The sequence below is a fragment of the Haliaeetus albicilla genome, chromosome W, assembly GCF_947461875.1.
Source record: "Haliaeetus albicilla chromosome W, bHalAlb1.1, whole genome shotgun sequence".
Lineage (NCBI taxonomy): Eukaryota > Metazoa > Chordata > Aves > Accipitriformes > Accipitridae > Haliaeetus > Haliaeetus albicilla.
Genome location: NC_091515.1, coordinates 35,384,515 through 35,399,550, shown reverse-complemented (window position 1 = coordinate 35,399,550; position 15,036 = coordinate 35,384,515). Strand labels below are relative to the sequence as shown.

The following is a 15,036-nucleotide window of genomic DNA, read 5'->3' as shown; positions in this document are numbered from 1 at the left end:
CAAAACTGGGGGTTTGTTTGGGTTGGTTTTTTTTCCCTTTTCTTCCCTTTTTTGGGGGTATCTTCGAAATCCTGTTGAGGAGCTGACGGTTGAGTGTCAGCATCCTGGGGTTTGGGGTGCGTCTGGGGGGTTTGGGGGTGCAGGTGGGGTGCTTGGTGCAGGTGAGGGGCTTGGGGTACATCTGAGGGGTTTGGGGGTGCAGGTGGGGGGTTTTAGGGGTGCATCTGGGGGTTTGGGGTGCAGGTGAGGGTTTTGGGGTGTTTTGGGGGTGCAGGTGAGGGGTTTGGGGTGCAGGTGGGGGGGTTTGGGGTGTGTCTGGGAGGTTGGGGTGCCTGTGAGGGGTTTTGGGGTGCAGATGTGTGGTTTGGGGTGCATCTGGGGGGTTTCGGGGTGCAGGTGGGTGCTTGGGGGGTGAGTGTAGGGTTTGGGGGTGTGGGGTTTGGGGGGCATCTGGGGGGTTGGGGGTGCTTCTGGGAGGTTTGGGGGAACACCTATAGGGTCTGAGGGTGTCTATGGGGTTTCGGGTGCAGGTGGGGTTTTGGGGGTCCCCCCCACCGCAGCAGGTGCCATTTGGGGTGCCAGGGCTAGTCCCCCCCCAGGTACCCCCCAGTCCCACCCCCAGGGAGCCCCCCCCCAGATTGCATTCAGAGTGGGGAGCCCCGGCCATTTTTGGGGTGCCCTGGCTGGGGGGGACGGGGGGGGCAGCACCCCAGCATGCCCACCCCCTCCCAGGGGAGGATGCTGGGGGCTCACAGTCCCTCCTCCATGGGTGCCCCCCCCATCCATGGCTGTGGAACCCCAACATCTTTTGGGGTACAGGTTGTGACCCCCCAACCCCTCCCCATACCCCCAGCCCCCCCAATATTCCCAGTCCACCCCCCCAGTATCGCCCCCCCCCAAATTTTGGCCCATTCCCACACAATAAAAGTGATTTGGGGGGGGGTCCAAGCATGGGGGGGCAGCCCCCCATTTTTTGGGGGGGTCAGGATCCCTGCAGGGCCCCCCCTCTGGGAATGGAGCTGGGGGGGGGGGGGCACTTCCTGGCCAGATGTTCCCAACATCTGGATTCTTCTATAAACAGTTGGTGGGGAGGGGGGTGCTGAGAACAGGGCAGCTCATCACCTCAGTGACACAAAGGTTTTTTTTGGGGTGGACAACCCTGGGGACAAGGAGCCTCGGGGGGGGGGGGGTTGTTGTGTGTGTGTCCCCGTGTTCCCCCCCGGGGCTGGAGCGATGCTGGGCTCATGCCTAAATATGGAGCTGGCAGAAGGAGGTGGGCAATGCTTGGGGGGGGGGGGGCGGCTGTTGGGGGGGGCTCCCTATTTTTTTAGGGGGTCCCTGTTTTTTTTGGGGGGCCCCAAATTTTTGGGGGGGTTCCTGCCACACACCACCCCCACCCATGTGATGCAGCGAGGTTTTATTCCAGGGGAGGGGGGGTGTCAAAGGATTTACATGGTGGGTGGGCTTAAATACTGTACAATGGGTGCTGGGGGGGGTGGGGGACCCCTTATGGGCGCTGGAAGTGGGTGACCCCACACCCCCCGGTCACGAGTGGGGGGGGTCACGGGGGGGGTGGGTTGGGGTCCTCCGGGCTGGGTCGCTGGAGGACTTGTTGCTTTGGTAGCCCCTTGAGTTGGGTGAGGAGCTCCCGTACGAAGTCCTGCGTGGAGGGGAGGAGTATAAAAAAAAGGAGGGGGGACTAATTAGAGACCCCCCAAAAAATTAAGCCCCCCCCCCTTCCCTGAAGCTGCTGCCGGAGATAAGTGGGGAGGAAAAGGCCCCCCCGGAGGAAGCCAGAGCTGAATACTTTTGCCTTTTAAAGCTTGGTTGGAGCAGCCGGAGCTGGGAGAATGTGTGTGTGTGGGGGGGGGGGGGTTGGCAGCATGCACCCCCCCCCCACTCGTGTCACCACCCCATGCATGCCCGCCCCCCCCCCCATGGGTGCGTACCTCGGTGTCAGCAGTGCACAATCTCAGGATGCCCTGGATGGATGGATGGGGGGGCAGGATGTGAGGAGGGGGGTGTGTGTCACGCATGGGCCTCCCCCACTCAAAACTCGTGTGGGGTGCCCCCCCCCCCAAAACCACACCTGCAGCTTCTGGGCTCGTTCCTCGTCTGTCTCCAGCTCCAGGAGGTCATCGATGTTCACCTCGTCCGGCATCTCCCCCTCCTGCCATGGGGGGGGACACAGGGACACCCCTGGGTGTCCCCAAGACCACCCACCACCCCGCCTGTCATGTTGTGTGTCCCCCCACGCGTTGGGGGGGTTGTCCCCAACCCCTCCCCGCGTGGGGCCTGGGTGTCCCCGAGTCCACGCACACCCCTCCCCCGCGGTGTGTCCCCAACCCCTCCCACGTGTCCCCAACCCCCCCCCGCGTGTGCCCCCCGCCGAGGCCAGCGGGATAACGGGACATCTGTCACCTCCCATCTGTCCCCGTGTCCCCCCGCCCTCCCCCCCAGGGTCCCTCCGTGTCGTTCCCACGGGGGACCGGGTCCGGCATGGGGCCCGGCGGACGGAGGACGGACACCCGGTCCCGGCGCTGCTCCCGGTCTCGTTCCCGCTCCCGGTATCATTCCCGCTCCCGGTGCTGCTCCGGGTCCCGTTCCCGTTCCCGTTCCCGGTGCCGGTGCCGTCGCCGTTCCCGTCCCTACCCGCCCGCGGTAGAGCTCTTCCAGCCGCCCGTCGATCCACTGCTCGGTGTCCAGCCGCCGCTGCAGCTCCCGCCGGTTGTACTTGACGGTGACCCTCGCAGGTCGCCGCTGGAACCCGGGGCTGCGGGCGGGGGGTTGGGGACGCCGGACAGCGGGGGAGCGGCCCGGGGAACCCCCCTGTCTCTGCCGCCGCCCCACGCGGTCCGCCGCCATCGCTTGTGGGGACGCAGCACTCAGGGGGGAACCGCCGACTATAGGGGTGGGGGGGAGGGGCGGCCGGGGGGGAGGGGCTGGGGCGGGGGAGGAGAGGGGCCCACGGAGGGGCGGGGGGGGGGCGGTAAACCGGGGAGCTCCCCTCCGCCCCCCCATAGAGACCTATAGAGCCCACAGCTCATCTAACCCTATAGACCCTATAAGCCCCTACAGCGCCCACAGCTCCCCTAACCCTATAGACCCTATAGGCCCTATAGCCCCCTATAGAGCCCACAGCTCCCGTGAACCCTACAGGTCCTATAGCCCCCTATAGAGCCCACAGCTCCCGTGGACCCTATAGATCCCACAGTACCCTACAGCACCACTCCACTAACCCTATAGTCCCCCATAGCACCCACAGCTCCCCTAACCCTATAGCCCCCTATAGCGCCGGCTCTCCCAGGGGCGTGGTGCAGCACTTTTTTCCCGCGCCACATGCAAACGAAGGGGCGGGACTTAGCGGCAGCGCCCGGGCGGGCGGGACCTGCGGCCGACGGGGGGCGGAGCTCGGAGGTGGGGCGGAGCTTGAGGGAGGGGCGGAGCTCGGCGGCGGGGTGGGGCGCACCTATGTGACGCAGCGGCAGCCACCATGGCGTCTGGGTGGTTCCTTCCGCTGCTCCTCCTGCCCACGGCCGCTGCTATTAACGCTCGGCTCGGCCCCGAGGGGCCCCCCCTGCTCGGTAACGGCCGCCTCCAGGCCCCGGGGGGGGGAGGCCGCGGCCTCCTGAGGGCCTTTGGGGGGGGGGGGCCAGCCCGGGTGGTGGATCCTGAGGGGGTCCTGGCCTTGGGAGGGGTCCCAGGGAGGGTTTGAGGGGGGTCACAGCCTTGAGGGAGGGGCTCTGAAGGCTTCTGGGGGCCTCTGTAAGGGCCATGAGGAGGTCCTGACCTTCGGGGGTCGGTCCCAGGGAGGGTTTGAGGGGGGTCCCCCCATGGGGGGGTGGCTCTGAAGGCTCCTGGGGGGCAGGCTGTGGCTTTGGAGGGACTCTGGGGACCTCTGGGGGGGTCCTGACCTTTGGGGGGCTCACAGCCTTGAGGGGTGGCTCTGAAGACTTGGGGGGGGGGGGCTCTGGGGGCCTCTGTAAGGCTCATGGCCTTTGGAGGGGAGGCCTAGGGAGAGTCTTGAGTAGGGTCATGGGCTTGGGGGGTGAGCCTGGGCCCTTGGGGGTGGCCCTGGGGGGTCACAGCATCAGGGGAGGGTCTTGGAACCCCTCTTGGGGGGGCAGGTTGTGTGGGGTTGTGGCCTTTTGGTGGGTTGTGACCTTAGGGGAAAGGCCTGAGTGGGGTCACAGCCTCAGGGAATGACCCTGGGTCCCTGGGGGGGGGACTCTGGGGGGTCATGGCCTTGATGGGGGGGGTCTCTAAATCCTCCTGGGGGGGTCCAGGCCCTTTGGGGAAGGGGGTCTCTGGTCATGGTGGCCCTGCTGCTACTTCTCTGGGAAAAGCCTCTGTTCCTTTCTTTTTTTGTCATTTTTAAACCCAAAATAGCTCATTGTTCCTTCCCTTCACGGGGAGGGGGCCAGGTGAAGCTGCCCCAGTGGCTCTGGCAAGGCATGGGGGGGGGGGGTCAAAAAGGGGTTTCACAGACACACACACACCCCTCCCCCAGGCCACCACGCTGTCATTCCCTCTGCTCCAAGCTTCCTCTTCGTCTTGAGGAAATCCAGCCCAAGCCTTCCCTGATGCCCTGGGGTTGTTTTTTTTTTTTGGGGGGGGAGGGTTACGGGGCTTCAAAGCATCCCCAGCCTGGGGGGGGGGGGGGGGCTGATTCAGCCTACCCCCCCAGCAGTCACAGGATCCATCCTGCTTCCTCGGAGTGGAGCAGTGGCTTCCCCCCCCCCGGCAAAAATCTGGATCCCGGTTATCCCAACTGACCCCGGAGAGCGGCTGGGAGCCCTAGAGGGAGTGAGTTTGCCTAGTCGCTGGCCTCAAATTCTCTGTAAACAGGAAATGACTTGCACTTTTAAACCCAGTTCATTACCTCGGTGGCTTAACGAGGAAGAAATTTGGGTCTCTCCCTGGGCTGCTGAATTCTGATCCTGCTGGGATTTTCTTTTCCTGAGCCAAAAATGTGGCTTTTTGGGTTGTTTGGGGTTTTTTTAACATATTTCATCACTTTCAGCTGGAAATCAGGTCCCAGCCAGATAATTTTGCGGCACCTGGAGTGTCTGTGGCCATGGGCCCAGCAAATCTGTGTGCTGCTGGCTCTTCTCCACCCCCCCCCCCCCCAACTCCAGGAGGTGTATTAAGTTGGGGGGGGCCAGCAGATAGAGGCCCCCCAAAACCTCCCCATGCCTCTCAGGGGCTGTACCCCCACCCTGTGATCCTGTTTGGGGTGTCGTCCCCCCCATCTCCCGGCCTGCCGGGAAGTGGCCGGGGGGGTGGTTTTGTGATGGGGGATTTTGGTGAAGCCCGAATTTGGGGATTTAGGCTTGGTTTTGTCTAAAACTGGGAGTTTCTGGCTCTTTGGTTTATTATCATCATTATTTGGTTTATTATTATTTTTATTGTCAGTTTATTATTATTTGGTTTATTATTGTTGGTTTATTACTATTACTCGGTTTATTATTTATTATCCCAGTGGATTTGCCGTCGCTCTGGCCCCAGAGCACCGCTCGCTGCCCGATTTCCAGCAGCGCAGGCTGGGGGGGCTGCTGGATGTTTTTTTGGGAGGGGACAGTTCGCCTCCTGGGCTCTGCCTCGTGCCGGGAATTGGCACGGAGTCGGGCTGCTGAGCTGGTAAATCCCTTCCCAATGCGGGGGGGTTGCATCTGCCCCCTTAAAATTTGGGGAAAGTGGGGTTTTTGGTTGTGAAGGTAAATGTCTTTTTTTGGTTTTCCTCCTGGCAGAGCTCTGCTCGCTGCCCAAGGCGGTGGGACAGTGCCGGGCCTCGATGCCGCGGTGGTGGTTCAACATCACTGGCGGTTCATGCCAAAGCTTCGTCTTTGGTGGCTGCAAGGGGAATGCCAACAACTTCCTGACGGAGCGGGAATGTCAGGAGAGCTGCGTCCTCGGAGGGAGTAAGGTCACTGTGGAGGGGGGGGACATGGACACACACGGTGCTGATCCCATCCCTGGGGGGATCTGGGGATCATCCTGGCATTCACCGCGAGTGGAAGTTGCGGTGAATGCTGACGCGGCTGCGTCCCGGTTTGGGGGGAATCCCTCACCCAAATCCTCCCCCGGGAACCAGCTCAGGAGGCTTTAACACCCGAATTTGGCGTCAAACACCCCAAAATAACTCACCAAATTGGGTCATTTGCAGTTCTTTTTTATGGTTTTGGCATCGAACACCCCAAATAACCCACCAAACTGGGTCATTTTGGGTTTGTGGTTTGATTATTTTTTTTTAATCATTTTCCCCAGCTCCAAAGAAACCTGAGCATTGCGCCGAGCAGACCGAAGCCAACTTCACCTACAATGGTAAAACCTCACTGCGATGCTTGGTGCTGCTGAATCCCTTCCCTTCCCCCCCCATTTCCTTGGGCAAGGCCAGGAGAATTTGGGGGGTGGTCTGTGCCCAATGTACCCTCCCTTAAATCTTCCCCCCCCCAGCATACTGCACTGTCCCCCGGGTGACCGGCCCATGCCGTGCCTCCTTCCTGCGCTGGTACTACAGCCCGGCAAACCGAACCTGCCAGCGATTCATCTATGGTGGCTGCCAGGGAAATAAGAACAACTACCAGAATGAAGAGGAATGCTTGAAACGCTGCAGCCCCAAGCCAGGTGAGGGGCAGGGGACTGTCCCCGAGCAGCCTTGGGGACATTCTGGTGTCCCCATCCCCTGTCCGCCCCATCTCACTCCGGTTTCCTTTCCTGCAGAAGATACCAGTGGCACCGGTGCCAATTTCCGTGGCGATTTTCTCTCTACCAAAGGTAAGCGCTGGCAGGGCTCCCTTCTCCACCTCCCTTGGGCACATGGGTGACATCCTGATGTTCCCTCTTTTTTTTGGGGTGTCCCCCCCCTCCCCACACACACACAGTGCTGGCACTGGGGGTGCTCCTGGCCATCCTGGCAGCCATTTTGTTGGGTTATGTGACGGACATCACCCTCAAGACGTGCCAGAGAAAACCAGAGCTGCTGGGAGTGGGAACGAGATGGAGCCCCGGCAATGACAAGGAATATCTGATGAGCAATGCCTACACCCTCTGAGAAGGGGGGGGTGCATCCCCTCTTTCTGGACACTACCACCCCACCCCCCCCCCCAAGGTGGGAGGACTGCCCCCTCCCTATGATGTCTCTGGTGCATTTTGGGCACCTCACTTGTTCTTTGTAATTATTTTTATTATTTTTCCTCTTTTTTTCGGGGCTTTTTTTTTTTAATTATTTTGTAGAAAAACAGGGTTGTGGGGAAACACTAGTGGGGGATGGGAGAATCCCTCTCCCATGAGGGGGGGGGTTCTCCCCCCCCTTCCCTGGCTTTTCCCACCTGGATTCAGCAGCTGGCTGTGCACCTGGAGGGGGGGGCAGACCCTCTCCCAGTGATTTGGGGGGGGTCTTAGTGCTTTTGGGGGACCCTGTCCCCTTGCTTTTGGGGGGGGGGCATGTGGGGGGTGTTCCTGACTGTTGTGTCAAATCAACCAGATTTAGGGTTTAATTATTAATTTTGGGGGTGTTTTTTTTAATACGTTAGAGGGATTTATTTTTTTTTCTGAATAAAGGGAGATGTGAACCACCCTCTGGGGGGGGCTTGGGTTTCTTGGGGTGGGTGGGGGGCACCCTAAAAGTCCCTGAGGGGGGTGGGGAGGCTGAGAATCTCAACCATGGGGAGAGTGGGAAGCTCTCATGGGCCTGGGACCCCCCCCCCAAGCCCAGATGAGGCCCTTTGAGGGGGGGGCAAAAACAGGGTGTCCAGGCCCCTAGGGGGGCACTTGCACCCCCTTATATGTGGCCCCTCCCAGTCTGCTGGCTCAGCAAGGATAAACCCTGTGGCCCCACCCTGGTGCTGGCTGGGCTGGATCTGGAACACACCTGGGGGGGGTCCCCCCTATTCCCCCCCCACAACCTGCTGGGGAAAATTGGGGTGTTGGGGGGGGAAGGGACAGAACTGTCCCTGGTTTGGGTGGGGGGATCCTGAACCTTGGCCCCCCCACCATGCAAATACACCCCCCCAAAAGTATTTGGACCCCACCCCAAAAGGCACTGCCCAGGGCAAGGCCTGTCTGTCCTGCCCCCCCCCATGCACCCATAGAAGCCCGGGGGGGCTGGGCTGGTGCTGCAGCTGCTGGCAGCTCCCCCTGCCATGGACAAGCAGCACCACAAGGAGCCAAGCAAAAAGCACAAGGTGAGGGGCTGTGCAGACCCTCCCCCACCCTGGCACTGAACCCCAGGCCGCCTCCCCCCCCCCCCCAGGGACCCCCACAGCCCAGCACCCATGGCCCTGAGGACCCCAAACTCCTGGGACCCCCACAGCTCCCCCCTACTTTAGGGATGCCCCCCAGTCCTGGAACCCCACACTCACCTAGCCTGGGGACCCCCACACTGCAGAGTGCCCCACCCCAGTGACCCTCACAGCCCCAGGATTGCCCCCCAAGCTTGGGGACCCCATTACACCAGGACCACCCCCCCCAACTCCAGCACCCCAGAACCTTGAGACCCCACTGCTCCAGCACCCCCTGAGCCCTGGGACCCTGCCCCCTGCTGGGTGGGGGGCACCCCAGGGCCCCCTCTAATTCCACACACACACACCCTCCCCCCCCAGGATGGCCACTCCTCTGACTCCTCCAGTTCCAGCTCTGACAATGAGGGAAAGGTAAGGACAGAGCCTTCCCCCATGTCCCCTGCACCCCAAAATCCCTTTGCACCCCATTTTGGGGGGCAACACAGCCCTATGTGTGTCCCCCCCACCCCATTAACACCCCTGCCCCCCAGCACCATGGCCCCAGCCACAAGCACAAGAAAAAGGACAAACTGCACAAGAAACCCAAAGAGAAGAAAAGTCACTGGGGGGGGGGGGACAAGGGGCTGACAAGGCCCCCCCCCCCCCCCATGGGGTGTCACCTGTGTGTCCCCCCACACTTATAAAGAGCTTGAAGGCATCACCAGAGCAAAGTCCACATGTCACACCCTGGTGTCACTGGGTGGGGGGGGACAAAACCCCAGGGGTGGCTGCCCCCACACCCTGGAATTCTGGAGGGGGGGGGCTGAAAGGAGACCCCAAAACCTGGTGGCTTTAGCTGGGGGACACCCCCCCCCAACAGCTTGTTCCCACACCCCTAAAAGCAACACCTGTGACATGGCAGGGGGCCCCACTATCCAAAGACCCCCAAGTGGCCTGCACCCCCTCAAAAGCAGGGGTAACCCACCCCACCCCAAAAAAATGGGGTACAGATACCACACCATGCTCCCCAGGCAGCATTTATTGAAGCAGCTGAGGGCAAAGTGGGGTTCAGGGCTGGGCACAAAGTGGGTTTGCAGGGAGTAAAACAGGGTTGGGGGGGTAAAATGGGGTTCAGGGGGCCACCCCTCACCTGAGGAGGTGGTAGGTGAGCCAGTACATGAAGAGGGGCTGGGCAGTGGCAATGGCCATGGTCAGGTACATCCGCAGCTGGTTTTTGGCCCCTTGCACCAACACCCCCTCGGCTGCCGCCTCCGACAGCAGCTTCAGCCGCAGTGTCCTGATCTGTTGTGGGGAGTGGGAGCAGGAAAAAAAAAAGGGAGTGAAGCCCCTCCAAAAAGCATTCCCCTTTTTTCCCTGCACCCCTTTTTTTTCTTTTTTTTTTTTACCATGAAGATGAATATGCTGAGGCAGCACCAGCTCAGCACCACATAGTAACCAGTTCGGCCGAAGAGGAGCCCAAAGACGAGGCCGATGATCATCCTGCTGTCAGCAGAGGGGGGTTTATCAAGCTGTAGTCCGTCCGTCCCCCCAAAATAAAACACACCCACACACACTAAAAAACCACCTCTCACCCCACGTATTTGTAGCCGGCAAAGGCGATGAGGTCGATGGTGGTGAGGTCGGTGGTGACGGTGACGAGGTAGAGGCTGAGGAGGACAGCCAGCACCTCCACGATCAACCAGGCCAGCGCCGAGCTCGCCTGCAAGCCCAGGCTGTCGGGGGAGAATCTGGAGGGGGGAACAGACACCTTAAATTTGGAGAGGGGGGCATGGTTTTGCTTGCACCCCCTTTCGGGGGGGGGGGGGGGGAACTTGGGTGTCAGCATCCTCCTCACCTGTTCTGGGTGCCCAGAGCCAAGCCGGCAACGAGGATGTAGGTGACGAAAGCCATCACTGGGACACACACACACAAAACACATGTCACCAGAGAGGGGGGCACAGGGGGAGATAGGGGACATGGAGGGGCCAGAAACATACCCGGGATGTAGAGATCGGGGGCGTTGACGTCGAAACGGGGGGCAACTGGGGTATCCTGCTGGTACCTCACCTGCCAGTCCTTGGTGAAGGGGGGATGGAAAACACCGTTAGGCCCCCCCCCCCCCCCGGGGCCCCGGTAATGCCCCCCCCCGGTACCGGCCCCCCCTCACCTGATGCACGAAGGGAAAAATGAGGAGCCCCAGTTTTCTGCCCACGTAGACAGTGTCCACAGCAAAATAATACTTCAGTCTCCCCACCGGGATGAACCGATCGAGCTGTGGGGAAGTAAAAAAGCCGTGAAGGGGGTGGGTCCCGGTAACCGGCGGCGCCCCCCCCCCCCGGTACCACTCACGTTACGGTCCACGATATCGCGGCCCTGACTGGCCAAACTGCTGCCGTAAACCACGGCCAGGCTAGATACCGGTTCTCTCAGGAAAGAAGCGGGAGGTGGGTAGGGGGAGGAAACGGGAGGCGGACCCCCATAACCCCGGCCCGGTTGGGCCCCGCCACCGCCTCCGCCTCCCGCCGCGCTGGTATCATCGAAGAGAGGGTGAGGATCCGCCATACGCGGGGCCGCCACCGGTACCCGGCGTTTAGGGGCTGCGGGGAGAGGAGAAGTGAAGCCTGAGGAGGTGTTGGACGGTCGGAACCGGTCGCCTCAACCCCACCCCCCGCGCTCACCATGCCGCTCCAGCTCCATCCTGCCACATCTCCCACTTCCGCTAGCTAGCGCGTCACGTGTCTCCTCTCCGGCGCTGCGTTGATTGGCCGCTCTGCCGGAAGTCGTTGGCAGCCCCGCCCTTCAGGTAACTGGAAGCGAGGGGGCGGGGAAGTGGGAGGGGGCGGGGAAGTGGGAGGGGGCGGGGAAGTGGGAGGGGGCGGGGAAGTGGGAGGGGGCGGGGAAGTGGGAGGGGGCGGGGAAGTGGGAGGGGGCGGGGGGAGGACCCGGGATGTCGTGCCCGGCTTCAAGATGGCGGCATCTGCCCCGCCTGGTGTCGCCATGGCAACGGAGCAGGCCTGGGCGGGGCCTGGTGGTCCCCATGTGGCCCCAGGGCTGTGGTGGCCCCAGGGCCACAGTGTCATGGCCATGGCCCTGGTGGCTGTGGTGTCCCCAGGGCCACGGTGTCCCCAGGGATGTCCCCAGGGCTGTGGTATCATGGCCATGGAGATGGCCGTGGTGGCCAGTGTCCCCAGCACCATGGTGTCCCTTGGGTGTCATCATCCCCATCCCCACAGCCCACGTCGCTCCACAGAGGCTGGGCAGGGTCCACCACGTCCCTGTCCCCCCCCCAACCAGGACCCCCCCCCCCCCCCCCCCCCCCGTGTGGGTGTCCATGTCCCCTGTTATGTGTCTGTCCCCCCGCCCCCCCCCCCCACATCACCAGGGTGGCCACAGCAGGAAACTGCTGGTCCCGTGGGAGTGTGTGACAGTCCCGTTGAGAGAAGGGGAGTTAAGGGAATCTTAGTAGATATGGATGTAGATTGGAACTGTTTCATAATTATCTAGCTTGTAATGAAGTTAAAGGAATTTCAATAGAAGTAGACATAGCCCAAGGGGATGAGAAATGATGTTTAACATTTACATTGTTGAAACTAACTAAAGCAAGAGATAGTCCCTGATAAGAAGCAGCAGTCGACCCCAAGAACCAGCCAAGACCGGCCTTGTGATTTGGATAAATGCCAAGGAGCGACTGAGTCTGCGCAGGGACAGGTTAAGAGTTCACCGCGAAGACATACAGCCTTCATCTTCACGACCACCATAAGGAGGCACTGCGCAGGCGCAGTTGAGAGGAGACTATGGAAATTACTTACTGGAGCTAATTTTAATATGAAGCGGGGATAGGTCATGCCAATGTATAGGCGTAATGCGAAACTCTATGTATATGTAACACTTGACTGTATAAATTTGAAGCGAACTGCCAAGTCAGGCGCACACGACTTTGGTGGGACTACCCCCCGTGCTGCCCAGCGCTGAATGAACATATCTATTTTACAATCTCACTGATTGTGGAGTCTGTTTTCCGCACGTCACCATGACTGCTGGGCACTTCCGGGGGGGATGGACGGACAGACGGACACCCTGTCTGTCTGTGGCGGGAGGTGTGACCTGTTATAAACGCTCGTGACAAATTGGAGGAGCCAATTTGTATTGAATAAAAAAATCGAATTTATTAGCAAGCGATAAGAGAGCAAAACAGCGCTGGGCGGCCGGGGAGGCAATGCTCCGCCACAGGCCCGCAACTTTATGTTACTGTTACATTCCTTATATACATTTCATGTACCCCTTTCTTGTAAGTCTCCGCCTTGTCCTGCTTCTTCTTTCTTCACTTGTGCAGGTCTGTTACTATGCAGATTTGGTAAATTTTCTCAAGGATGAGTATCCTTTGATGTAGAATGTCTTTTGATGTGGAGAAATACAGTCTTGGTTAATTGCAGCTGTTGTCCTTCCTCTCCTTATCTAGTAAGTTATAGCCATTGCTTTTTTCCCCCTTATCTAGTAAGTTATAGCCATTGCCCTCTTCCCGTGACCTTTACGCATCACTTAAGCAAGTTTTTGTTAATTACACAAGGCATATGTTAACTCTCAATATGTGTCTTCCCCCTTCTCGATTTCATGAACAATGTTAACCCGTTCATTACATGACCTAGGGGGGTTCCTGCCCCCCCACCTTGGCCTGGTGCCTACTGACCAGTCACTCCAGTTGCACCCCAGTACTGGGCACCCTGGTACTGGGCACCCCAGCTGCACCCCAGTACCAGCCACCCCAGTTGCACCCCAACCCCCCAGTTATCCCCCATTACTGGGCACCCCAATCCCCCAGTTGCCCCCCATTACTGGTCAACCTAGTTGCACCCGAATCCCCCAGTTGCACCCCATTACTGGTCATCCCAGTTACCCCCCCATTACTGGTTCCCTGGGGGGGTGCTGCCCTCCCTCCCACCACCCATTACCCCCCGCCCCGCCCCGGGGCGGATCCCGGGGGCGGTCAGAGGCCGCGGTGATGGGCACGGGGCCATGGGGTGCGGCACGGTGCTGTTGGTGGTCGCCTACGCTGGGCTGCTGTTGCTGGGAGCACTGGGGCTGTGGGTGCTGGAGGGGACACCCGGGACCCCCAATGCCTCCGAGTGGGACCTCACCACCGCCTTCCTCTTCTCACCACCCTCCTCACCACCGTGGGTAAGGGCAGCATCCCTGGGAGCACCTGGACCCCTGGGACCCCCCCCGAAGATCTGGGACCCCCTGGGACCCTCGGGAGATCGGGGACCCCTGTGTGCACTGGGACACCTGTGTGCACTGGGACCCCTGGGAGCTTGGGGACCCCTGGGACCCCCGTGAGTGCTGGGACCCATGGGACCACTGTGAGCACCGGGACCCCCATGTGCACCCCATGATCCCTGGGACCCCCATGCACCCCAGGACCCCAGTGTGCACCCCAGGAACCCCGTGTGCACCCCAGGACCCCCTGCACCCCATGATCCCCCAAGCCCCCCCGCACCCCCAGGCCCCCCACCATACCCCTCCAAGACCACAACCCCCCCATCCCCCCCACCTACACCCCCATCCCCATGTCCTCCCCCCCTCCCCAAGCTCCAGCTCTGGGTTGAGGGGTGGGGGGCACGCCATTAACCCCCCCCCCCTTCCTCCCCCCCCCCGCAACAGGCTATGGCTCGGTGGCCCCCCTCTCGGCAACTGGCAAAGCCTTCTGCATGGCCTACGCCGTGGTGGGCATCCCCATCACCATGTTGACGTTGATGGCAACCGTCCAACGGTTGATGGTGCCCTTGGTCCACCGTCCCCAGTTGTACCTACAGGCGCGATGGGGCTACAGACGGCATGGGGCTGCCCGTACCCACTTCATCTTCTTGGTGGGGGTCACCTCGGGGGTCTTGGTGCTTCTCCCCACCACTGGGTTCTACATCCTTGAAGGTACTTGGACCTACTTGGACGCCGTCTACTTCTGCGTCATCTCTTTGCACCATTGGGTTGGGGGATCTCATGCCGGCTGAGCAACCGGGTCAACCGTTGAGGCAACTCTACCAAGTAGCCGTAGCCGGTGAGTAGAATTGGGGGGGGGGTCGGACCCCCCCACGCACCCCCCCGCCCCAAAATTGGAGGTCTTGGAAGGGTTGAGGTTGGGTTCTTGACGTCTTGGCCCGCCACCGCCAGCGTATCTGCTGCTGGGGTTGACGGGCGTCCTGCTGTTGGCACAGACCTTCCATCAGTTGGCCGAGCTCCACGGCGTCACCAGTGTTGCCGGCAGCATCTCGGCACCAGATGAAGCCACCGAGTTGTTGGAGGGGACAAGGGATGGGGAGAAACCAGCTGGGGGGGCCAAGGTGGGGGGGGGAATACATCAACGGGTAGCGTCGGTAGCATTCCTGGGTGGGGATGGGGGACACCAGGGCGGGGGGGGGAATAAAAGGGTGCTCAAAGCAGGTTGGTTTCACCATGTTCACCCCATGGTTTGGAGGGGAACGACAGGAAGGGTGGTGAGGACCCAGGTGTCCAGGGTGGTTTCCGATGGCAACCACCCATTTTTGGGGTGTCGAGAGGAGGGGGGGGTCCCCAATCCCACGAGGACTTCCAAATCCCATGGCAGGGGGGGTCCCAGTGTCAATGGGGGGGTGTCCAAGTGCTAGGGGGGTCCCCCCCAGTCCCATAGGGGGGTCCCAGTTCCAGGGGGGGGGGTCCTAGTCCTGGAGGGGGGCACCAGCACCATAATGGACTCAGCCCCACAGGGTCCCAGCACCCCTGGGGGGGCGGGGGTCCTGCCTGGACCCAAATATCCCCCCCAAAACGGGGGGGGGGGGATGAA

General features: G+C 61.1%; 4 protein-coding genes across 5 annotated transcripts; 2 read left to right on the top strand and 2 right to left on the bottom strand.

Annotated features, from left to right (window-relative positions):
* Positions 1–1,371: 1,371 nt before the first annotated feature.
* PPP1R14A (protein phosphatase 1 regulatory inhibitor subunit 14A) lies at positions 1,372–2,893 on the bottom strand. Of its 2 annotated transcripts, XM_069775435.1 has the most exons (4): positions 2,653–2,893; positions 2,090–2,170; positions 1,950–1,982; positions 1,379–1,660 (listed from the first exon to the last, which is right to left on the bottom strand). In XM_069775435.1, exons 1-4 carry the CDS (start codon positions 2,863–2,865, stop codon positions 1,562–1,564), a joined length of 426 nt encoding a protein of 141 aa, XP_069631536.1. In that variant the 5' UTR covers positions 2,866–2,893; the 3' UTR covers positions 1,379–1,561. The 2 variants fall into 2 exon arrangements, with proteins under 2 accessions (XP_069631537.1, XP_069631536.1); XM_069775436.1 differs by lacking the exon at positions 1,950–1,982 and having other exon boundaries at positions 1,372–1,660.
* Positions 2,894–3,474: 581 nt separating this feature from the next.
* On the top strand, positions 3,475–7,120 carry SPINT2 (serine peptidase inhibitor, Kunitz type 2). The gene is made up of 6 exons (XM_069775037.1): positions 3,475–3,584; positions 5,751–5,921; positions 6,268–6,324; positions 6,457–6,627; positions 6,724–6,777; positions 6,885–7,120. The coding sequence occupies exons 1-6, from the start codon at positions 3,494–3,496 to the stop codon at positions 7,052–7,054; spliced, it is 714 nt and encodes a 237-aa protein (XP_069631138.1). The 5' UTR covers positions 3,475–3,493; the 3' UTR covers positions 7,055–7,120.
* A 2,126-nt stretch (positions 7,121–9,246) lies between these two features.
* On the bottom strand, positions 9,247–10,991 carry YIF1B (Yip1 interacting factor homolog B, membrane trafficking protein). The gene is made up of 8 exons (XM_069774974.1): positions 10,901–10,991; positions 10,572–10,819; positions 10,390–10,494; positions 10,220–10,298; positions 10,078–10,135; positions 9,815–9,970; positions 9,629–9,722; positions 9,247–9,524 (listed from the first exon to the last, which is right to left on the bottom strand). Exons 1-8 carry the CDS (start codon positions 10,917–10,919, stop codon positions 9,369–9,371), a joined length of 915 nt encoding a protein of 304 aa, XP_069631075.1. The 5' UTR covers positions 10,920–10,991; the 3' UTR covers positions 9,247–9,368.
* Positions 10,992–13,206: 2,215 nt separating this feature from the next.
* Positions 13,207–14,883, top strand: KCNK6 (potassium two pore domain channel subfamily K member 6). The gene is given in 6 exon segments (XM_069775127.1): positions 13,207–13,371; positions 13,374–13,397; positions 13,881–14,184; positions 14,186–14,274; positions 14,388–14,657; positions 14,876–14,883. Coding segments are annotated over 6 exon segments (831 nt in total). The 5' UTR covers positions 13,207–13,235.
* The last annotated feature ends 153 nt before the right edge of the window (positions 14,884–15,036 follow it).